Source organism: Ambystoma mexicanum, chromosome 2q (genome assembly GCF_040938575.1).
Source record: "Ambystoma mexicanum isolate Mex_15411 chromosome 2q, UKY_AmexF1_1, whole genome shotgun sequence".
NCBI lineage: Eukaryota > Metazoa > Chordata > Amphibia > Caudata > Ambystomatidae > Ambystoma > Ambystoma mexicanum.
In genome coordinates this window covers 1,147,828,103-1,147,854,057 of record NC_090924.1, presented here as the reverse complement: position 1 = coordinate 1,147,854,057, position 25,955 = coordinate 1,147,828,103, and the positions used below count along the sequence as shown (strand labels likewise).

Genomic DNA, 25,955 nt, shown 5'->3' with positions numbered 1-25,955 from the left:
ACGGACCACGGTGGTCCCAGGCATTCACACCACCCTAGACTCTCTGGCACCCAGGATGTGTATTGGGACCAGACATCCCAGCCCACATCCTGGAGGCACACACAAGACATGTAGAAGCCAGCGAAAGCATCTGTGTTTCGCGGGCAAGTACATGCCCAAATAAGGAAGGCCCCGGGTCGGCTCGACCTGGGGAAGGTGAAGGGAGCAAGACAGTCAGCGGACAGGACAAAGGAGCCTCGTGGTCTGGCCATTTTGGGAGCCAGGCCACCATTTTGGGTTAAGCGCGAGAAACGCGCTTAGAACGCCAAAAGGAGCTCAAAACACAAGAAACAATCGCTGCCACCATTCCCGTCCCTGAATCACTTGCACCGATCAGATACAATCCTAAACGAGTATCTAGGGCCTGTAGAAGGCTAGAGACCCAAGAGAGCTGTAACTTAGCTTACAGTGCCCTCTTGTGTCATGTTGCACGAAAGCCGCAACATGACAAAAGAAACTACGGGAAACAGCGTTCCCCGGTACTGACTGTCTTAAGGGCATGTCAGTTTCCCCATAAGAAAGGAGCGAAAGCCCAGAGGAGTGCAGCAGAAGGCTGCACTTCTCTGGCAAAGTCAAGAACATGGTGAAAAACAACAGCAAAAAGTTTAGGGGTTGCCACATGGAAGGAAAATTACCTACAATTACGAAATCTTTCCTAACAGTGGGGAGAACGGGAGGGAGACACGGGGCATGAGCGGGTGGTGGGGGGAACGTCAGGTAGACACGGGACATGAGCAGGGGGTGGGGGGGAATGTCAGGTAGACACGGGGCATGAGCGGGGTTGGGGGAAATGGGAGGTAGACACGGCATGAGCGAGGGGTGGGGGAATAGGGGAGACACGGGGCATGAGCGGGGGTGGGGGAGGAACAGGGGAGATGCGGGGCATGAGCGGGTGGTGGGGGGAACAGGGGAGACACGGGGCATGAGCGGGGGGTGGGGGGAACAGGGGAGACACGGGGCATTAGCGGGGGGTTGGGGGGAACGGGAGGGAGACACGGGGCATGAACAGGGGGTGGGGGAACAGGAGGGAGAAACGGGGCATGAGCGGGGGGGTGGGGGTACAGGAGGGAGACACGGTGTATGAGCGGGGGATGGGGGGTAACGGGAGGGAGACACGGAGCATGTGCAGGGGTGGGGGGGGACAGGGGAGACATGGGGCATGAGCGGGGGGTGGGGGAACAGGAGGGAGACACGGGGCATGAGCAGGGGGTGGGGGGTACAGGAGGGAGACACGGGCATGAGCGGGGGGAACAGGGGAGACATGGGGCATGAGCGGGGGGTGGGGGGAAAAGGAGGGAGATGCAGGGGGGAAAGGAGGGAGACACGGGGCATGAGCGGGGGGTGGGGGGAAAAGGAGGGAGACGCGGGGGTGGGGGGAAAGGAGGGAGACACGGGGCATGAGCGGGGGGTGGGGGAGAACAGGGGAGACACGGGTCATGAGCGGGGGTTGGGGGAAAAGGAGGGAAATACAGGGCATGAGCAGGGGGTGGGGGGAAAAGGAGGGAGACACGGGGCATGAGCGGGGGGTGGGGTTGAACGTTTGAACGTCAGGTAGACATGGGGCATGAGCGGGGGTGGGGGGAACAGGGGAGACACGGGGCATGAGCGGGGGGTGGGGGGGAAAAGGAGGGAGACACGGCGCATGACCGGGGGGTGGGGGGGAACAGGGGAGGCACGGGGCATGAGCAGGGAGTGGGGGGAACGGGAGGGAGACACTGGGCATGAGCGGGGAGTGGGGGGTAACAGGAGACACGGGGCATGAGCGGGGGTGTGTGGGAATAGGAGGGAGACACGGGGCATGAGCAGGGGTGGGGGGAACGGGAGGGAGACACGGGGCATGAGCGGGGGGTTGGGGAAAAGGAGGGAGACACGGGGCATGAGCGGGGGGTGGGGGAACGTCAGGTAGACACGGGGCATGAGCGGGGGTGCGGGGAACAGGGGATACATGGGGCATGAGCGGTGGGTGGGGGGGAACAGGGGAGACACGGGGCATGAGCGGGGGGTGGGGGAGAACAGGAGGGAGACACTGGGCATGAGTGAGGGGTGGGGGGGAAAAGGGGAGACATGGGGCATGAGCAGGGGGTGGGGGGGAAAGGAGGGAGACACGGGCCATGAGCGGGGGGTGGGGGGACACAGGGGAGACACGGGGCATGAGCGGGGGGGTGGGGGAGGAAAAGGAGGGAGACACAGGGCATGAGCGGGGGGTGGAGAGGAACAGGGGAGACACGGGGCATGAGCGAGGGGGAACTGGAGGGAGACACTGGGCATGAGCGGGGGTGGGGGGAACAGGGGAGACACGGGGCATGAGCAGGGGGTGGGGGGGAAAGGAGGGAGACACAGGGCATGAGCAGGGGTGGGGGGGAAAGGAGGGAGAAACGGGGAATGAGCAGGGGTGGGGGGAAAAGGAGGGAGACACGGGGCATGAGCGGGGGGTGGTGGGGAAAAGGAGGGAGACAGGGGGCATGAGCTGGGGGTGGGGAGGAACAGGAGGGAGACGCGGGGCATGAGCGGGGGGTGGGGGGAACATCAGGTAGACACGGGGCATGAGCGGGGGGTGGGGGAAATGGGAGGGAGACACGGGGGATGAGCGTGGGGTGGGGGAGAACGGGAGGAAGACACTGAGCATGAGCGGGGGGTGGGGGAGAATGGGAGGAAGACACGGGGCATGAACGGGGGGTGGGGGATCGTGAGGGAGACACGGGGCATGAGCGGGGGGTGGGTGGGTCAGGGGAGACACAGGGCATGAGCGGGGGGTGGGGGAACGGGAGTAAGACACGGGGCATGAGCGGGGGGTGGGGGTACGGGAGGAAGACATGGGGCATGAGCGGGGGGTGGGGGAACAGGAGATAGACACGGGGAATGAGCTTAGTATGCAGGTGGCAGATCCCGCTCCTCAGCTCTCATGCAAACGATAAACAAAGATGGCGGGAGTCTTTGCACTGCACGCTTCACCGCAGCCAATGGGAGAGCACGTCACATGTCCGCGGACATCACGCAAGCCGCTTGCCCAATCCCTGTCCTGTCCGCGGAGTGAACAGGGAAGTGTGTCCGCAAAGCGGACACAAATATCACACATTTTTTTCACTTACATTTTTAACATTTTTTAAAAAATTACTGGACAGATTTACACCTAATAAGAAAAAGCACGCTTTCGGGACCAAGCCGCTGCTCCTGCTGCAAATTTGGTTTAAATCCGTCCAGCGGTTTGGGCTGTAGGCGTGAGCAAAGTTTTTTCCCCATTATGTCTATGGGAAAAAAAGATGTTTTGGGACCCCCCTATAACTTTGCCCCCCCTGGACCAAACCTCACCAGACTTTGCAAAATAATTCAGAGTGGGTCATATACTTTTTTTTGCGGAGGATTGGTCCAGGGGGAGCGAAGTTATAAGCCGCCCAAAAAGTGCTCTTCCTATGGAAACAGCAACTTAACCATAACTACATGGCCACTACAGTGGCCATGTAATTATGTTGATGATAACCTGCATTTGACAAATCACAAATTATTGGGCTATGTGAAGCTCCTAAAATCTTCTGTCAGTTTTGTCCATAACCAGGTCAAGAAAGCTGTGTGTAGAGAACCCTTGCAACCAGGAGATTTTGTTCTGCTAAAGATATATCAGAGGAATGCAGCTTGGCTCCCTGCTGGAAGGGGCTACTACTGGTTCTTTCGGTATCAAACTGAGCCGTTAAAGTTCAAGGGCACCTGACATGGGTCCATGTGACCTATTGCTAGTGGAAGGCAACACGAGTGAGTTAAACATGAAAATGTCAGTTTCTATCCTGGTCTTTAATGTTTCTTATGCCTCTTCCTGACCTTCTGCACAGCTATAACCCATCTAACATGGCCACCACCTCGGAAATCGAGACGTGGCTATGATACCAGAGGAGGTATATAATTCACTGGCAGAGAGGTCCCTATACCTTTATAGGAAGCTGAGTATCTGGTGTGGATTTGTTACTTGGATTCCTCCCAAAGCCTCCTTTGTGCCCCTATGGGGTACTTTCCTTACCCTGAAAGGCCATTCCTAATTGTATCTCTGATGTGGATTATCTCTGCAACTTAAACGCTGAATCATAGTGCTCAATGTTGACCCTCACCTCAAATGTGTTGACAAAGAATGAAAGTACTGTTCCTAAAGCAACCCTAACTGCTGGAATATGCCCTGAATCGTCCCATGTCTTAGATCTAATATATCACAGTTACTCTCTCTTTCACTATAGGTTGGGAAGAAGGGAAGATTCCAAAGAACATCAATGGGTACAGCTATTTGATGAATAAAATAGTGGTGGTGAGAGAAAGAGTGCAGAGCAAAAATGAGCGCAAGGACACTGATTCAGTCATCCTGCTGAGAGGTTTGTACCATGTGCTTTTATCGGGTGAATGCAGTATTGAGGATCAGAGTGCAGTTTTTGTACAGGACTATAATAATTTTATGTAGCCATATTGCTATCTACTGACTACTTTGACTTTCAGAAACAGTACAGGAGTGATAAGGATGTGTTCAAACACCACTCACGCTTTATGCCACTGACTCAGACTTAGACAATAGAACATGTACTCTAATCCAGTATCTAGTTTCACCTACATTTGAGGTTGCTGAATTTGTCAAAATTAGACAGATACCTAGTCAGCCATGCTGGCATTACCATGTGAGTAAGATAGATAGATCAGGGTTTTGATATGTCATTCTAAACACCACTCTCGCAACCATGATTTTTACCAACCCCTACCCTGCATTTAAGGTCACAACTCAGTTTCCCAACTGCACTTAGGTGGATGCTATCTGCCTGCAGTAGCAGTCTGAGGAGTTGCACAGAGGAAGAAAGAAAAGGGAAGTAGCTTATTAGATTTGGAATGGGGCCAATACTTCCCTTGCAGATTGGGGTGTATATAAGTGATAAAGCTGAGATGGCTTGTTTGGACGATTAGAAAGAGCTACTGTCATGACCCGGCGAAATTGCCCCTTCTGGACCTCATGGTCATTGTCACGAAGGGCTTGTACTCCTTGTTCCTCCCAACATGGCCGTACCAAGCTCAGTGCTACGCACTAGCTTTCACGTCGTAGCACATACTATAAATTGGTCACGCCCTTGCGGGTCCACGCGTCTCAACGCTATCTTCGATAGTGACCCGACGTGTGTTTTCTCTCTACATTTGCTTCCTTGATCCTCATACTTCCTTCCTTGCCTTTTTTCCTGTTCCTGGACTTCCCCCCTACATTGCTTGTTTATAGCTAATCCTGGACACCCTGGAACCACGAACTTCCCGGAACTCTGAACGCGCTCTGCAACCTGACAAGGCTCGAGCGAGCCTATTCAAGACCCGAACCAACCACAGGAAGAGTCCTGCGGCCGAACAAGGGAGATCCCGATCACAGGTGAGACGTGGGAGATTTATGACAGCTACAGAACTTATCTCTGGGGCACAGCTCACCAATACCAGCACAAAGATTGGGGAGCTTTATGTGATTGGAACCCTTAGCAAGCTCATAAGAGATGTTCTGATACTCATGGTGTAGTGTCCTCTGGCCCAATGCTGCAATGGAACATTGTGCGTCGGGGAAACCAAGATAATTCAAATTCTGAACTGCTGTGCACCAGAGAATATGTCATGCACACCAGCTGACCAAATATCCTAGGAATGGATACGGGAATACAGGGGCACCAATTGCCATGTAGAGATTTCTGGCAGTACAGCGGATGGACCTGTGTACATAGAGAGTGCACCTTCATGCCCAGGAGTCAGTTAAAGTCCTATGGGCTCCCACAAGTAGAATTGTGACCGGCCAGAGGACTGGGTGTAACTGGGACTGAGTCACACAACGAGAAGTGTGGGAGGTTCAACCACATGGCAGCTCAGCCAAATATTTCACAACTGCCCCCAGGGATAACTCCTGATTCATGGTTAGGAATAGCATAACCCTGAAAATTATAGCACTTTCAGCCACCCTAGTGGCAATGTCTTAATACCCTAGAAAAAGGGCAGGTGTTGTTAGTAAGTAATAGAATTTGTTGGGATTGACATGTGCGGCTGGTCCATAATGGACAAGGGGGTATCGACCCACCTGTGCCCTCACCCATTATCGAGGATCCGCGGCTTGCACTGTGAAAGGGAAACATGGTTTCCTTTGGCAGATTTTGTTCCCCAGCCTTGCATGGCCCAATGGGGTGCAGGCTGTAGAACTGTGTGTCTGAATGTGCAAGGGGTGCTCCTATGCCTCCTTGCACTTTCAAATGGATTGAACACATTTAGTGTTCTGACTCATGCGTTCGTGTACAGAAACCAGGAAGCATGTTTTGCTTCCTGGTTCCTGTTTTTGTATGCAAGAGCCAAAGGGCCCCATCAAGGAAGAAGCTGTATCTGGACTAGGGCTCCAGGTACAGGCCTTTGTGCATGCAAGGATAATGAAATACATGCCATATCCAGAGTTTCTTTCAACAGTTTCACAAAATGTTCAACAAAGACTATCATTTTTCTCTGCAACCCCTATGATTCTGATATTATTTCTGTGGGATGTAGATTCCAAATCTTCCTGCTTATCGATAGGATCTTTATAGTCTTCTTAATACTACCCAGCTCATAGTACATTGTGGCCATATCATCTTCCACTGTGGACACCCTCTCCTCAGCAGGGTCCAGCCGGGTGCCAGGTTTGTCCAGCTGCGCTTTCATGTAGTCCACCTTGCAGGTGAGGGAGTCTATTTTAATTATGTTATGTTAACGGTTCTTGTTCCACGCACTGTTGCCACCTGTGTGGTTTCTTGGTACTCTGGCAGATCTGTAAAGCAAGGGGGAGGTGGGTAAGTTAGCAGGACTGAGTGGGAGAAAAGAGCAAGAGAGCTGTGATGTGCTGTTGCCAGCTTCAGTTCGGTGGACACCGTTAACGGAGCAAGGTGTGTTTTTTGGTTGGGAGCCACTATGTGCTGCTGGGTGGGGCTATGTGTGGTTCAATGTTGTGGTGCTGTGCAGTGTGTGTGGTTTGTTGTGCCGTAGCAGTATGGTTGTGTTTAGTTCAGAGTTTGAAAAGGTGTATGCAGAAGGGTGAGTTTTTAGTAGGGGTAAGTAGTGGCAGTACCATTTCCTACCCCTACTGTTCTGACTAACTGCGGCCCATTTCCCGTCCTCTGTTGTACACTTTGGTGTGCATCAATAACCACCCCCAAAGGGTTGCTCCAGGGGTGATGTGTTCCCTGTGGTCCTTGGTTCATCCATGCAATATGTTGTTCTTTAACAGAGATGGGCCAAATGCAAGATAAGGCACACCAACACAGATGGGCTAAATACGAGAAACTGCTCACTAACACAGATGGGTTAAATGGGAGTGACTGCTCACTAACACAGTTGGGCAAAATGCAAGATAAGGCTCTCTAATACAAGTGGACTAAGTGCAAGATATGGCTCACTAACACAGATGGGCTAGATGCTAAATACTGCTCACTAACACAGCTGGGCTGAATGCCGGATAAGGCTCACTAACACAGATGGGCTACACCCATGAGAAATATCTGCATTTAATATACCTGGGCATTGGGAGAAAATTCTTAAATTTGAGACATGGCAGTAAATAGGAAACACCTACATTTGAGACACAGCAGTGATTGGGAAACTACCTGCTAGCTGGCTAAACAGGGGTGTGCTGTATTATGTAAGGTGATATAAGTGGTAGGGCTTTACTGGAATACAGTAATTGCTGTACTTCCCACCCAGACCACACTTACCTTATCATTCACTTCTGGTGGACAGCGGCTGACTACACAGGTGAACACAGGCAAACACAGAGTGGAGCTGCTTCTTTGGGAGCTGCCCTTTGCCTTGTGGCCCTTAGCCAGAGTGGGTGTCTTAAGGGGGCTCAAAGGCCCAATCAGGTGGATGGTGGGCATGGTGGGAGTCGTGCGGCACTAATGCAAGTAAGTGGGCTGCAGGGACGGGGAAACATGGGCCAGTGTGCTGGGCCCAATTTGAAATGAAAAAAGGGGTCATAGTGTCCTTGAATAAAAAATAGGGCAAACTTACCCCATGATCCACATGCCAAAAAATGGCATAGCAGGGAGCGTGGGAGCACTAGAGCCACATTGGTTTCAGTAGGGGCATAAGGCCCAATCAGATGGATCATGGCCAGGGTAGGAGGCAGGCAGGCACTCATTGCAGTGGGCTCGGGTACGGGGACGCACGCACGGCAGTGCACTGCACACAATTTGAAATTAAAAAAGGGGTCGGAGTGTCCCTGAATAAAGAGCAGACATATCCAATGCTCGGTGCGCCAAGATATGTCTTTGTAGAGAGAGCAGAGCGGCCTAGAGCCACTTTGGTTTCAGTAGGGGCTCAAAGGCCCAATCAGATGGATGGTGGGCAGGTTGGGAGGCAGGAGGGCACTCATGCATGGAAGCGGGATACAGGGATAGGGAGCGACACGTGCCAGTGTGCTGGGCCCAATTTGAAATGAAAAAGGGGGTCATAGTGTCCCTGTTCAAAGTGTTTATGCTAGCCTGTAGCTGTAAACACATCTCCTTAATATCCACTGCTTTCACAATCTTTCCTTCAGGTGAATCACTTTGGTGCTACTGTTCCAGTGCAGTGCTGCCAGGTGCTCTAGTTTCTTGCTGGCACCACTAGAGTCAAAAGAGAGCCTGTTTTGATTTTTGTCATACTTACCCAGTGCTCAGGTGGAAGCAGGGCCAGAGGTCTTCTCTTTGTACCGGCACGCTGGCGCTTCAGCACCAGGAGAATCCCCACTTCAGGTCGCTATTTCAGCCATGCATTCACCACCTGCAGCAATTACCAACAAGCCCTGCAGGACCTCTACACCACCACTAGCCTCACACAACTCTCACCAAGGATATGGGGGATCAGAGGGAAAATCTGAGTGACCCAATGCTCCACGTTTTGCAGTTCCGGATATTCGTAGTGAGGTTTGGGGGGTGGGGCGACCCAGTGACACCAGACCCAGTCCAGGATAAATCAGAGGGGGCCAGCCCTCACCGATGCTGGGGTCACCATCCGATCAGCCCAGTTTGGGGAGGCCGTGCCTGCTACCCTGTGAAGCAGCTCTTCTCAGCCTGTCACTGAAGCACTCCTCAAGGCCAATGGCAGGTGCAGATTTCTACACCTGCCTAACAATGGGGATGATCAGTCTCTACGTCACGCAAGCAGGAAGGTGCTGGTCCATGAACCCAACAAGGCCACAGTGGCGGAGACCCACCTGCCTACTCCAGTACTCCAGCAGCACCGGCAGGCAGCAGCTCTTCGAATAGCGGGCTCCCACGAGGATGCCGGTCTAAGGATTTTAACCAGGATATCTGAGGGTGCTTCAGCATCTCAGAAAGGAGCGACCATCTTGGCTAGGCTCTTAAGAGCCTTTTTGTGAAGGTCTTAAATAAAAACATTGTTCCTTCAACTTTGGTCCTTACATGCAGAATGGCCAAAGCTTCCTCAAACAAACATACAGCTCATTCTGGGCCAGTGGTAAATGTTGACAAAGAATAGCACAAAATGCACTATTGATAGCATGCCTATTGGACACTGCAGGTAGGGTCATTGTGCCCAGGGCATGGACAAACATTAGACCAGGACTCAGGATCTGGCAAGTGCTAGTATACGTGAGCGGTGGTAGCCAGAGCACCTGGGCATGAGAGATGCTCTGCATGGGAACTATAAATCCTACACATGAGAATACATAACCCTATAAACAGTCACACACCAAGGTACAGATAGATCCCCTCCATCCCTAAGACTAAAGTGACCAAATTAAGAAGTTTTTTTAGAGTAATTTGATGACTCTAGTAAATGGCCTCCTCAACACCTTCAAATATGACAATGTATAATACATATTGCCACCATGTACTGTCATGCAGATTGGCACAGGGGCTAAGATAAAGTCATTTGTTTTCATGTGAAGGGACATTTTGCCTCACTGTGACTGCAAACAAGGTTGTCCCTTTGTTTTCAATATAAGACAATGCTAAACTTGTTGAAAACTCATTTAAACATTACTTAAAAACAGGTAACACAAGGCCATTTTAATTGACAGAATGCTTATTGTGAAGAAAGCATGCTCTGACTAGCCCTACCTGGCAGTGTTAAAAAGTCATCGATCTGGTACACATGCTCACTGTCTGGATGTGAAGCAATGAGGTCCATTTCTTTGCGAAACATGTCGAAATTAGGGTCACTTTTACTGACAACTCCGATCACAAATATTTCAATACTGTTAGCATGGGCATTACTGACCACAGCAGTCAAATTCATTTCATCCCGGCTATCAGCTTGTCCATCTGTTATTACGATGGCCACTTTTCTTACATCTGGTCGTGCAGCTTTGAATATTTCATTTGCTCTCCCTATAGCTGAAGCCGTATAGGTTCCTTCGCCTAAATATTGCATTTTCTCAACAGACTGCTTGAGGTCTTCCTTTGTTGAGTGTTGCTGTAGGCTGGACACCAACTCCACTTGATGGCTAAAATTTATGATACCGACACGGGTGGTTGCGTGATTAACGGAAGCTCTGTCAATTAGTGTTTTAGCAAAGTTCTTGATGATTTGAAAGTTATCTGGTCCCACGCTTTCAGAACTGTCAATCACAAAGACAAGTTCCATGGGAACTTCTTTGCATTCGACTCCACAACCTGAAAAGTAAACATATTTAAATGTTGAATCAACCATATTCATTCATTTACATTAGATATGTAGCATACTATCTCTCTCTCTGCATATATATATATTCACTGAAAACACTTTGTTAAAGGGTCGTTATGGTTAAGTTGCAATAATAAAAAGCTATGAAATTCAATGAAAAAACATGATTAAAAGGGACATTATGGTTACAAGTAAATGCGAAAAACCTCAGGAATTCACCAGTTATGGTAAGCTAAGCAACCATTACTCGCGCCACCACCGTGCACTGCTAAGACAAAGATGACATTACAAATTCCATTGATGACATCACTGGTGACATCACATATCTGGCCCACTTCTTTTTGTTCACTGAAATATCTAGGCCAGGTTGTTTTTTTCACTGACAGTCAGAATATTACAGTTCAAAAGGTGCTGTATATCTAGACGTTAACCTTGTCATATGTTCTTAAAGTACTTTCCTTAGGGTTTGGTCTCAGCTCGTGGTGCACGTACATGGGGCAATAGGCAGGCCACAAACACACAATTCATTTGTATACATGAAGATAAACTTTAATTCTATTAACATTTTCTGATGATGCTGTTTCTTTCTTCTTTAGTTTCCCTGTATGTCCCTCTGATTTGTAATCGATCTTTAGACCATTTTTAAGTGGCACTTAGTGCCTGCCAGTTTAATATGTTGGCAGCACATGCATACATCCCAACATCACTCATTCCAATCTATAGGTGCTTATGAAGTCATTATTGTTCTTTTGCAATCTGTCACTTCCAATTGACTTCGCCCTTTATGAAACTCAAACTAAAAGTCCCAGAATGCAAAGAAAAAAACAGGACTGAACTTCAAGATTCCAAAATGTGAATTGTACTTCAACTTTCACAATGGGAAAACTGGAACTGCAAGTCCCAGAACACAGAATATCTAGGACTATATAGACGCCTACAGATTTGAATGCATCATGATGGAAAGTATGCATATACTCATAACATATTAAACATCCACACACCAACTGCAATTTAAAGGTGTACTACAAATCTTTTCCATCAATTTTTTTGTCTCTTTTAGAAAACATTGCTGAGCTTCTATAAATGCACATATGCATTTCTTAACTTTGATTAAAATGCTCCACCATTAACTGTGCTTCTCCACCACTCCTCCTTCGTTCATAAATAAAATGCTTGCTTACTAAAAGTACTTCACCATCACTACAAATCCCCACTAACTTTCTTTTACATTTACAGGAACGAAGCATATTACCGAAGACAACAACCAAAAAAGAATACCCTTCACATCCAACAAAGTGCATTAATGTACCATGTGTATGTATGTAATTATAGCAGCACAGTACCACTATATATTACCCCAGATTACTCTTTTCAAAACAACATTTCTTTCACTCTGGCACATTATATTCCACCATTCACACTCGTACTATTCCCATCTACACACCACCATTGCAACACCTACTCTGTTGCTCAAAACAGCATAATGACCCTACAGATTCCATCACACTGGAACTCCCTTACTCACTAACCCAACACCATCACACCTCTGCAGACTCGTACTCTCACAACCTTCCCAACAGCACCTAATATACCCCCTCACAATCAAACAGCACTCTACTCATCTCCACAATCACACCCACAAACCCATGCACCATACATGCATATACATTGCACAACTTTCCAATGCAAACTTTCTCTTTTCCCTAAAGACACAACAAAATGCCTACTAAAAAGAAACTCTGTTGAAAAGAAAGAAAAAATAGAGCAAATAAGTATACAACTACACAATATGGCCATACACCTCTAAAACAATTTATAGAAAACATTAAAACAAATGAGCTAGTAACCTCACTCAACAAAACTAAACCAGCCACAACTAAAAAAGGCAAGGTCCCCTGCAAAAACGTAAAGTAAAAAATGATGTACAAAGAAAAGCAGACCTATTTACGGACCTGACCCGCTATCTACCAGTGTTAACGTAGTCATCGTAAAGCAATCCAAAAATATATGATACGGCAAATGATCCACTGTCGAGCTCTTCACAATCTTATAAACACAGCTGAAAAGTCACGATCGACCTTTAAAACCACCACAAGAGAATAATCCTACAAGCTCTAATTGACAGCGCTTTTCTACTAAAGAGAACATTCTTTGTATTAATTTTAAACAGAATGAAACCACTAACTAAATTAATCAATACATTACAAAAACTATTTCTAAGCACGCGCAGTTTCAATATGCACACCTTTCAAACTTCTGTAATGGTGAATGGATTCACACAAGCAGCACAGATCAATATTTCAATAAAGGAGCTTTTAAACAAGAACACGAAAAAACAATTGCCCTAGACAATAATGGTTGAGGGTATGAAACGGTGGAATACACCATTATGGCAAAAGAAACCCTTATAGAAAAAAAGTCCCCCAAATAACCAAATGCTCCTTTCACCCAAGCAAACCGTACAGTCTACAAATGGACATGCAGAACAATGTATAATGTACGCCAACAATCCTTTAAATCTTTACGACTGTTCCTCAATCGCTATGTAAACTAAAAGACAAAAATAGAATTAAAACTTTACAAACCATACACCCCTGTCCAGTGCGCTGCCACACTGGTCTGTGAGGACATTCATTAGCCTGCATTTTAGGAACTGCTTGCAAATGCACTTTCCACCACATCAAAATGTTAGCAACCGTTAGGCAAGATTGTATGCAGTATCCTTTGGGTGCACTACAATAACCCTGACCTCCTGGCAATAGGGACCCAACCTTTGGTATAAGTCAGAACTACACAGGTTGGTAGTGTGGCTGAGCAGCCAAGCTTATCTCAAGAGGGGTCAATGTGAGCAGTAATGTTGTGACACAGAGTTTCACAGTACAGTTATTCAAATAAACACACTCAAGGTTTCTTGATAAAACAATGATTAATATATTTCACAGTCAGTTGTATAAACCCTCCGTTGGTTTTGCCCTGTATAGGGCTGAATTTTCGTTTTGAAAAAAAAAATATATGTATATAACAAAGTAACAAAGAGACAATTAGAAAGGCACAAGCCAGAACATTGTTTAACGAGACCCTACAAGTTACAAGCAACAGTACACCCACTATATCGGCACCCAAAAGTGACAGCGAATTGGGTCTACTCAAGGAATTGGAGAAACTCCAACGTAGGGAAATAAGCAAGTGGTGGGAAGAACACTCACTCCAAAATTATTTAGAAGTAGGCAGAATTCCCTGAGGTTTGAGAATTCTGACCATCCCCTCCTTTGAAGAATTAGACCCACAAATGCTACAGGAATGGAGCGTTGCCACGAATGGATGTTCAAAAACATTTTTGCAATTATTGGTAAAGTATGCTAGTGCGGACCGCACCAAAATATTAGAAAAGATCAAAGAAACAGAAAAACAACTAAAAAAGATACCCGAAACAGAGGAGGGCAAGAGGCTAAGGGGTGTCATGGACAGGAGCCTGGCTGAATATGAAGAAGAGATAAAGCAGAGGAAACAGAGAAAGTTCCTCAGAGATAAAGAAGACTATGAAAGAGGAAGGGTCTACACATTTGCAAAAAGATTTGACCAGATGAGACAAGCATCCCTATCTAGACCAAGCAGATCAATTGAAGATAATGAAGAACAATCAAGTGACAACACATTAACCTCTGAATCAGATTTAACAAGTAGCGAGACTGATGAACCCAATGTTCGGATGAATTTTTTAGACGAAATGCGTCTACTACGCCAAGATGGCAGAAAAAACAAGTCACAAAGAGGTGGATATCAAAGTCGGGGGAAAGGCAGAGGCGGCCGAAAACCACGAGGAGGGGGAAGAGGGGCAGGCAATGCAATGAGCAATACCCCGGCCAGAGAGCTGCGCTCTGGAAAGTAACAGAGCAAAATGCCGAGGATGAAACAAATTTAAGAATAATTAATTTATCAGATCATGTCCTCACCCCCAACCAAACAAAAATACTAAATCTGGGCCTTAACTTCTGCCCGAAATCAAAAAATGACTACGTGCAAACACGAATAGACTTTGATCAATATATACGCAAAATACGTCTTAAAAAATTCTTCGCAACAAATGAGTATAAAAAACGCCCCAAAGAGAGGGAGATGGGCCAGACAGAGGTTCAAATTAAGGAATTAATCACTTTAACTGATCTGGTTGATCTGGAGAAGGGGATAGAAGCAGGGGCAGAATGTGAACCCCTAGATTTTGAAGAGTTGAACATCAGAACAGACTGGACTACCAAAAGCCAATTAAAATCCAAGTCCAAATTCAATCCAGTGGCAAATCTTGGAAACAATATAGAGGCATTTCAGAGCTTAGTAATTGAAGATCTGAAAAAACTCAGAAGAAAGGAACAGAAAAGGATATGGAATGACAACTTATCATTCGGGGACAGACAGGCATTACAAGAGTTGCATGAGCTGAAAAATTGCATCATCAAACCCTCGGATAAGGGGCGCAATATAGTCTTACAAAATAGGAAAGACTATATCGAAGAAGCTTATAAACAACTGAATGACAGCAAATGCTACATGAAAATCAGAATCCCATCAAAGAACTCGAAAGCAAAATCAACATGCTACTTGCAGAATGGGAAGCCAAGGGCTTACTGTCAGAAGAAAGCCGAAAATTCCTAACCATCACCAATTCAATCACACCTACCATATACTTCCTTCCCAAGGTACATAAAAACATGAAGAAACCCCCAGGCAGACCCATTGTCTGCTCAATAGGCTCTGCATTGGAAAATATGTCAAAATATATAGATGAAGTTCTCTTTCCATTTGTCTTAGCATTACCATCTTACCTACGAGACACGACAGATTTCCTATCCAAAATAGAAGACATTCCCTGGGAGAAAGAATATCTACTTGCCAGTATGGATGTGGTTTCACTGTATACATCGATTGGCCATGAATATGGGAAACAGGCATGTCAACATTTTTTACAGACTCGATCCCTCAACTATTTAGAACATTCTCAAATGGTACTTTCAATGATAGACTTATATTTGACGAACAACATCTTTCTCTTCAATAACGAATATTTCAAACAACTGCAAGGTACCGCTATGGGCACTACATTTGCGCCGCCCTACTTAACCATGGGTGCATGGGAAGAACGAGATGTCTGGACAGATGTGAACCTTGAGTATACCAATAATATCATTCTCTGGTTGAGATACATAGATGATCTCTTCATAATATGGAGAGGAACCGAACAAGGATGGACAGACTTCGTCAACCGACTCAATTCCAATGATAATAATCACCGATTCACAGAAACACATAGTCGCACTTTGATTACTTTCCTGGATGTCAATGTGAGGATAGTAAACAACAAAATAACTAGCGAACTACATAGAAAAATCACAGGGACAAATGCCCCCCTCCATGCACACAGTGGACACCTGAAAAATCTGATATGGAGCGTCCCTTACGGAGAGTTTATCCGGTTACGAAGGAATAACAGTAGTTTGGAATCCTATGACACAGAGAGCAGAATAACTGCTCAAGGGTTCGCCAGACAGAAGTACCCTAAAAGAGTGGTCGAAAGGGCATACCTCAAAGCAAGAGCAAAGGAACGTTCTATCCTCATAGCAGGAAGAGGAGACAATGAGAGAAGGAACACGGAGAAGGACAATACTCGATTAATTTTAACATTCGATATTCAAGCACCAAAGATCCGGCGTATTCTAACTAATCACTGGAGAATCCGCATGGCAGATCAGGACCTCAATAGAAACCTTCGAAATCGCCCACAGATAACCTTCAGAAAAAATCGATCAATAAGAGATACCTTGGTGAAAAGTTATATGACCCAAGAAAATGAGACCAACAAGATAAATTGGTTATCCGGTAACAAAAAAGAGGGCTTTTTCAAATGCACCCACTGCAATATTTGCAAATACGCTAAACCTAGGAGCTCTTTCAAACACCCCATTACTGATCAAACTGTTCACATATTGGGGAAAATTACCTGCGAAACGGAATACGTTGTCTATGTGCTGACCTGTGCGTGTAACAAGTGGTACATAGGAAGCACTAAATGTAAATTAAAGATACGTATACAACAGCATGTACGGGCCATCATCAATAATGATGCGAACTACCCAATGGCCAAACATTTCGCAGAATTTCATGACAAAAATATGGATAGCTTTGGGTTTTTTGGGGTACACAGAATTGAGACAGGACCCAGAGGAGGCGATAAAGAGAAAATCCTGAGACAGAAAGAGACCTGCTATATATTGGACTTTGAGAGTAAAATCCCCAATGGACACAATATAGACGAGGAATTGTACACATTTTTAGGCCAGTGATGAATTGCTAGAAAAAATGCATTGAATTTTACACTTTCGGAATGTTGATGTCTGTCTTTCATTCTTTTTCATTCTCACTTAAGTCCTTTCTTCTCTCTCTCCTTCTAAAAAAAAAAAAAAAAAAACCCCTTCCCCCGCTTTTCTCCTTCTCGCTCCTTTTCCTGTTCAACCGGTTTCTATGTTTCCGAAAAAAAGTTGTAGAGCATACAAACAACTAGTCAAAGAAGTCCATGTTAGTTTTCTAATATTGCATAATGAAGAAAAATTGTAGGATTCTCGACATTTTTATATAGCTAGGAATTTCATATTGTTTTAACTCGTACAGGATACGATTTTAATTTTAGGTGGTTGTCTTTTTATCTATTTGTTTACACATGTGTGATATGGAACTGTGCCCTCCCCCCTGTTTTTATAAACCAGAGTTTGATATATAACTGTCAAGGCAGAGCTTGAACCAATAATTGTCAAGTTAATATGCGGAAAAGATGATATGGTAGGACCTCAGACAAATCAGATGAGTCTAAGCCAGGCAGTGAATGAGATTCTGCATTAGCAAGTATTTTCGCATAATGCACTTGATATTGACTGTTGTACTCCAAAAAGACTGTTGCAATTCTTAGTGATCGCTGTACTTTAAAGAGTTTATTGTATTCCAATATGTTGCTGGCACTATGTACTTTATAACGATCCGGGCATCTCACTGAGATATCTTAGTGATGAGATCCAATATATAACCATTTGAGTTAAAAATGATGAGATTGCCAATTGATGTTGTTTTATCATTGAACATATTTGCACTCTGCACTTTACAGCGACCATTGCACCTTTAAAGACCGATGCACTTTACTAAGTTGTTTGCACTATGCACTTTACAGTGATTCTGTATTTTATAGAGGTACTTCAATTATAAGATCTTATATAACTAAGGCCAGTCAATACATGTACTGTATTTCTAACAGGCATTCGGCATATAATGGGGCTCCACGGGGATACTTTTACTCTTCGAGGCAGACCATGGCGGATCAATATTGAGTTTGAATCATAATTAGTTTCAAACCCAGACCACACACTCTCAAGGTGGGTGCCACTCCAATTAGGTGGAAGTGGTACGCATAAGCATGCTATTAGTGCGGCACTAACAACACCAAGATGGCCGCCATGAGTTAGTTTCGAATGGGCTGAGTTTTGAAGTGGAGTCCCTTTTTCTGTGTCGGCACAAAAGGTTGCGTCTGCTCTGCCTAATGGTTTAAAACTCTATGGTTTACTAGGAACGAATTGTTGTGACCAAGCGGCGAGGCAAGCCGCGAAACGCGTTAACGTTCCAAACGCGCACGGATATTTGCACTTTGGGAGAGCCTTACCTTTATGGCTTTTTAATTGAATTTTGCCACTTGCAAGGCATCAATAAAGAATACATTTGTTTTCAACTTGGATGTCCAGACTTTGTTTATTCCTGAAACTATGAAGTGTGCTACTCACCCAGCCTGACGTCTTTCAGTGCTTCAGATGATACCCATTGGGGATGGCACACAGACACTTCCTACACCTTTAGGTGACTTAAATAGCTAGGACACTGTGGACATTGATTTATCACTGGTACATTTAGAGCAATACTGAGTTAGGTGTAAAAGATAGAATAGAGGACTAAAACAAAGCTTAACAAATAAACAGGTAAGTACTTTTGAAAACCTTCCAAAGCAGAGTAAATTAACCCTTTCCTGGGGAAAGGCCAAAGTACAAAGTCAGAGGTAAAGAGGAGTCACTGAGGGAGCCAGTACAGCCAATGTTAATTGCACAATGTCAAGTGGAGCTGAAAATCTTCTTTGCAGGTAGGTAAAAAGTCTTGCACAATGTTTGTAGAAATGTTTGTAGAAAATAGAAAACTTGAAGGGAGGCTCGTGAGGGGCAAAGTTTCAGAAACTCTGCAAGGTAACCAAGACAGGTCTCAACTAAGAGCAAGTGAGGCTACACAACAAGAGTTAAGTTCTCTTAGACTTTACAGTACCGTTGGTTACAAGAAATGGTTCCAGCTAGCTTCTGTTCCTTTACAGCTCTGCAGCTTCTGTTGTTCCTGAGCCTCAGTCGAGAGGACTAGAGGGAGGACGTCTGGGGACTCCTGCTCTGCAATGGGAAGGTCAGTGGCAGCAATGGACAAACTTCAATTCAGCGGTTCTTCAGTGTTTCAGTCTGACAGCAAATAGCAACACTGCGGTTCTTGGATACCACTACAGACTTTCCTCGCATCTGGGGTCCAGCACTCGGCTGAGGTGGTCAGTCCTGCATCAGGGAGGTCCGGGCGATCTTCCTAGTGCTCGGGTCCAATTTAAAAGCAACGCACATGGTCTGGTGTTCCTCTCCCTGCCACTTCGTTTACAGCAGCAGCAGGGGAAATACAACCATCTTTGAGAGGATGTCCAGACAGGCTTACTTTGGAGTTGATTGGTCCCACCAACTCAAAGGGGGGAGTCGTCCTTGCAGGGCTTCTCTAGTCGAGGTGAATTCAGAGCTTCAGCAGAGCAGCAAGGCTTCACCGGGCAAACCAACGGTCCAGGAGTTGCAACAGGCATCTCTTCCAAGTTCTTCTTCAGACTCCTTCGTCCAGTGGTCGACTCTGCATTCCAAGCCAAAAAGCCTTCCCTTTTATGCAGGTTTCTCCCATTCATTCAAGCCTAGCTGTCAATCTCACAGCAAGGTGGATGTCCTTGCGGGACAGCCAGCCGGCAATCACCTTTGAGTGCATTCCTGTAACCAAGGGAATTAAGCACAGGGAGTTTCGGGCACCTCCCTCATTTCCTGCCCCTGCCAGACATACTGGAACCAGAGGCGGGCTTCACTCTTGAATCCCGCCAAAGACAAAATGAACAAAGGGACCAAACCTTGTTTGGCGCGCAGAGTAAATCTCAAGAAGGACCTTTCCGACAATAAAAGGTGAAAAAAGAAGACCGGGCCATTTTGATGAAATGGGCACCCATGGGTGCCTTACCGTAGCCGCAAATGCAGCCCGTGGTAAAAACACACAATGGTAGTAAAAAGTAAACCACTGCCACCAGCCATTAATTGTAGAAAGGGTAACATAAAAATGTTATATGAGAAATTAGATAACGGGGATACTAAATAACCCCTCCAGCACCCTGTGGTAAGATAGCGTGTGCTGGGTTTAGAAAGTTACAAAATGTAAGTACATTCAATTTCACTTCACTGCTCTTGGAAACAGTAGTTTCACCAAGGGAATGTATTTAAACCTTTGGGAAATCTAAGAGACTACCCTGTGCCACTTCACTGATGGTGCTCTGTGAGACAATGGGCCTCATTACAAATCACCCGCTATGGAAACAACGGTGGCGGTAAACCTGCCGCCACCGTTGTTTCCATGCCTGGTGATCACAACTCCTGCAGGCGGGAGGTGATGTTCCTGCCAGGTCTGACCTGGTGGGTTTAACACCGCCCGCCTGCAGGCGGACAAGGAAACACCGGCAGCATTACGAGATGCTGCCGGTGTTTCCATGATCCCCATTCCCATCGAGTCCCATAGGACTCGATGGGAATGGGGATTAACATCATTCCGCCTCCGTGATTCCCGGAAAACCGGGTTTGTAATGCCCCGGTAATTCCGGAAATCACGGAGGCGGAATGGTAATACAAGTCTGGCGGTAACCAGGCGGTTTTACCGCCACGGTTACCGCCGGACTCGTAATGAGGCCAAATGTAAATCTGATGCCCATGGAGTTTGTTGGACTCCAAAGTCAAAAGAAACACAGAATAAATCACATTAAAATTACATGAGAGATAAAAAGTCCTAAAGTCCAGCAAAAAGAGCTGGGGGTCTCTAAGGTAGAAGGGAATTAACAGCAACATACCATTGTCCTATACGGAATTTTGTGCATCGACTATACTATGCAAAATGTCTTGATCTAGAACTGCAAAATTGAAATAACATTCTCCTGCATGGAACAGCCAAAGAATTGCTTCAAGTAATAGAGCACATCCAACGTAAATACTTTGGAACTGAAGTTGACTTTGAAAGTTCTGTACCTTCAGAAAACATTACCGAAAACTCATAAACACCAACGTCTAATAAAGACATACACAAAAAATAGCTATGTTTCAAAACACATCTGCTGAAATACCAGACCAAATATGTGTCACAGAATGTTTTATAAAAAGAACACAAAAATAGTAGATATCACCTACAAAATAAAAGATAATGAAGAATCCCAATGGTTCCAATTAGCTTTATATCTATCAGCAGACACTAAATATAAAATAACTGATCCCTCAACAGTTTGCAAGTACTGCAACACAAAGCTTGACTATAACCAAATGCCATCACATGCTATCACCAATAACTTAGAAATATTCCCACTTCCAAAAACTCTCCAACAAATTAACTTGTACGAGAACATTATAATCCAAACAGTGCACCCTTTTCAAGCTATAACACGCCTTCAAATGAAATCAGCCAAATTACCTCCATCCGAGTTACTAAAGGGCATCCGTGGCAAAGTAGTATATTTGCCATTAGATCTGAAAGAAAATGTACAAACTCTCTGAGTACAACGACCAATATATCAATCTTTGATTGTACTAGTTAATGGTGTTCCAACAAAAGACAACATATTTTGGCAACAAGTAGTCGACTTAAACAAAGTTAGACAAGCCCTAAAATATCAAAAAGAAAACAATGAATACTACAAAGATAAAAACATAGAGGAAAACTTAAGAGATACCACCTAAATGATTCAACACTGCCCAATTTGAACATGTAGATCTGTTTACTACAGCCAACATTTTAGACCAGTATACAATTCACCCAATACACTACAGAGACAATATTGATGATGCATTAGTAACATATGTTATGTTACTTTGCATTTATATAGCACCTTATATAGCGCTGGTATGGTCTGAAGGCGCTGGTAGGTTGAACGCCCTCGGGAACTGAAGTTCAGGTCAGTTGAGAGAGTAAAGAGAGTCAAAAGGTGCGAGTGAGCACCGGATATGTGTGCAGCTGGTGTGGTACTTGTGTAATTGCTGCTTCTTAGTGGTAGTTGTGGTGGTTGAGAGATCAAGAGATTTATCCAGAACGATTGTGGCTGCAGTAGGCCTGAGGAGAACGCCTGGCTGGGGGTGAGTAACCAGCAGTGTTTAGTTGGAGTGATGGGCAGTAGAGGCAGATGTTGATATGAGAACAGTTAAACCGAATGGTGTCATCTCTGCGTTCTAGTTGACTGGTGGTGTAAAGAAGAGAGTAAGCGTGGTGATGTGATATGGTGGGTTACATGCTCTTCAGACTTTCTATGCATTCCAAACCTTTCTATGAAAGTTGCACAATTCTATGCACTCAAGTCCGCTCCATGCACTCCAGTCCGCTCCACGCACTCCAATCTGTTCCATGCACTCCAGTCTGTTCCACGCACTCCAATCCGTTCCACGCACTCCAATCCGTCCAGAGTATTTCTAAGTTGTTTTATGCACTTGATCTACGTATTTCATCCGTACCACATACTTAATCCGATCCATCCACATATTTCACCCCTTTCATCCACATATTTCATCTGTTTCATTTACATAGGTCACTCGGTCCGTTCACATATGTCACTGGTTCTTATCCTCATACGTCGCCCATCCCAACAACATAGGTCACCTGTTCCATCCACATACATCACTTGTTCATCCACAAACTACACCGTTTCGTCCGCTCAAGACGCTCACCGGTTAAACAAAGTCATCCATGCTACGCACTCATGTGCTCTATGTAATCATACCGTTCTAAGCACTAATCCACTCTAGGCACTCGTCCGTTCTAAGCACTCATCCGCTCTAGGCACTCATCTGCTTTAGGTACTCATCCGCTCTGCAAGCTCTACGCACTCATCTGCTCTATGCACTTGTCCGCCCTACGCACTCATCCGCCCTATGCACTCATCCGCCCTATGCACTCATCTGTCCTATGCACTCGTCCACCCTACGCACTCGTCTGCTCTACGCACTCATCTGCTCTATGCACTCATCCACTCATGGCAGTCATCTGCTTTATGTCCTCTCGCGCTCTACATATTCACTCACACTATGCACTCACCCATCTACGCACTCACCCGCTCTACGCACTCACTCGCTCTACGCACTCACTCGCTCTATGCACTCACCTGCTCTACGCACTCATGCGCTCTCATGTACCCTTCCGCTCGCACGCACCTTCCGTTCTCACGCACCCATACACTCGTACTCACTCATCTGCTCCATTCAGTCGTCTGCTCTATTCACTAGTCCGTTCTATATACTCATCCGCTCTGAACATTCATCTGTTCTATGCGTTTCTGCATTCTACACACTCCTCCGCACTTACACACTCATTTGCCCTACACACTCGACTGCACTACACATTCGTCTGCTCTACACTCGTTCCCTCTGCACTATGCACGCCTGCGTTCTACATACTCCTCCACACTTACGCACTCATCCGCTCTACACACTCATCTGCTCTACACTCGTCCCCACTGCACATTTGTCTGCTCTACGCACTCCAGCATTCTACACACTCCTCAACACTTATGCACTCATCCGCTCTATACATTCGTCTGCTCTATGCATTCGTCCATTCTACCCCCATCCGGTCAACACATTCATCCACACAACATACTCATATGTTCTATACACTCATCCGGTCACGACATTCATCTGCTCAATGCATTAATCCGTTCTCATCTCTTCCCTTGCACTCATCCCTTCCGTTGCACTCATCCCTTCTGTTGCACTCATCTCTTCCGTTGCACTCATCTCTTCCGTTGCACCCATTACAGTCTTTTGTATCCATATTTCCATCCTCTTCTCTTTATTCATTTTGTCCATTTTGTTAATTTGTCCATTGCATTCATTACATCCATTTAATCAATTAAAGTCTCATTACTGTTTTTGTACGATTTATTCTTTTTATCCGCTTCACTGCTTTGATCTACTTCAGTCGTTTTATTCCGTTTGTCAGTTTACATTAGCAGGTTATTAGTTGTTGCTTTCTCACCTGGATCTTGATGTTGTATTGTTATCTGTCTTATTGTTATTCAAGATCTAGTAGTTTGTTGGGATGGTGTCATTGAGGTGCTGTTATTCATACTAGGTTTGGGTTAGTTTGCGTACGGGTTGATTTTTAGGGGAAGAGCCAAGTTTTCAGTAGTTTGACATTAGATCTTCAGTTAAGTGGATGTGGGGTGGGAGTGCGTTCCACAGCGTGGGGGCCAAGGCTGAGAATGATGAACCACTTAATCTGACTGAGTTTGTTTTAGGTATGACTAGGAGGCTGGCTGAGCTTGATCTTAGAGTATGTGGTGGATGATAGGGTTTTAGCTTGTCTTGAAGATATTGAGGTCCGGTTTTATGCACTCTCGATGAGAAATGCATAAGGTTTTGAAAGTTACCCTTCGGGCAACTGGAAGCCAGTGCAGAGTTTCAAGGGCTGGGGCTATGTGGTCTCTCGGGCCGAGCGCTAGAAGTAGTTTGGCAGCAACGTTTTGTGCTCTTTGAAGTTTATTCAGTTGGTAAGCGTGGACTCCAAGTTAGAGGGGGCTTGCGTAGTCCAGTCTTGATATAACAATTGATTGGACCGCGGAGAGTCTGTTGGGGAAGGAGAGATATGGAAAGATGCGCCTAAGAGTTTTAAGGTGGTAGTGGCAGGACTTTGAGATGTTGTTGACTTGACACGAGAGTGTTAGGTCAGAGTCAAGGGTGCATGCAAGGTTTTTTACTGAGTTAGAGGGAGTGGGTGAGTTGCCCATGGCAGGTGGCCAGGGTAGTGGGTGTGGAAGAAGTTCGGAGTTGCCACATATCATGATGGCTTTGGGTCATCCAGAGCTCTATGTAGATTAGGCAGGAGGCGAGGTCAGGTCGGTGGTTGGGTTTTGAGTTCAAGAGTTTTAGAATTAGTTGAGTGTCATCGGCGTAGTTGTAGAACAGGATGTTGTGTGATCGAATTATTGGTGGGAGGGTGATCAAGTAGAGATTGAACAGGAGGGCAGATAGGCATGCTCCTTGTGGAACTCCCGTGTCGACTGGTCGGGCTTGGGAGGAGTAGGTGGAGAGTATCGTTATTTGGTACCTATCTTTGAGGAATGAGGCTAACCATTTGAGAGCGGTTCCACAAATTCCTAGGGAGTGGAGGCGGTCAAGGAGGATTGAGTGATTGATCGTGTCGAAGGCGGCGGATTCGTCGAGAATGATTAATGCGCCATATCCCGCGGAGTCTGCCGTGATTTTAAGGTCATCCCAGATTGAGGTTAGGGTGGTTTCAGTTCCTTGCCGGGCTCTGAAACCTGATTGTGCGGGGTCAAGGAGATTGTTGGCTTCAACAAAGGCATTTAGTTGGGCGTAGGCAGTTGAGTCAATGAGTTTTGCAAGGAACCTGGTGTTTGAGATGAGGCAGTAGTTTTTGGGCTCGTGAGGGTCGAGGGAAGGTGTTTTTTAAAAGTTTTCACATGAACTGTTTTGAATGCATCGGGAAAAATACCTGAATAGAGGGAGTCATTTATGATGGATCTTGTGTGTTCTCCTGCGCAGGTAGAGGCAAATATTTCTTAGAGGGTTGTGTGCCGGGCAGGGGTCGAGCGGAGAGCCGGATGGTTTGCGGGCAGAGAGAAGTTTGTGAAATTGGTCGGGTGATATTGGACTAAAGGAGTCGAACGTTGGTTGTGCAGTGGTCGCAGGCGGTGGATTGGACTGTATGGGGGGAGGGTTGCTTGGTGGATGTAGGAGGGCCAGTTTGGTGGTTAGTGCATTTGTTCTTTCGAGAGCAGTGGCGTAAAAGTGCAGAGAGAGTGAGTCGCACAGTGATTGTGAGGGGGTCGGGACGGTGGTAGCGCATGCTGGTTTGGTGAATTTGTTGATGATTTTGTGAAGTTCATTGCTGGGGTTTTTGCAGTTTAGGATTCGGGAGTTGTAGTGGGCTTTTTTTGCTTTCTG

The 25,955-nt window shown here is 46.0% G+C and overlaps 1 protein-coding gene across 3 annotated transcripts in view; it reads right to left on the bottom strand.

Moving 5' to 3' along the window:
* Nucleotides 1-25,955, bottom strand: part of COL28A1 (collagen type XXVIII alpha 1 chain) — a 1,696,952-nt gene that overhangs the window by 227,061 nt on the left and 1,443,936 nt on the right. For all 3 annotated transcript variants that reach the window (XM_069648530.1, XM_069648529.1, XM_069648528.1), the window contains exon 32: nt 10,107-10,661. In XM_069648530.1, the coding sequence (XP_069504631.1) occupies nt 10,107-10,661 (555 nt within the window). The remainder of the gene's footprint in view (nt 1-10,106; nt 10,662-25,955) is intronic.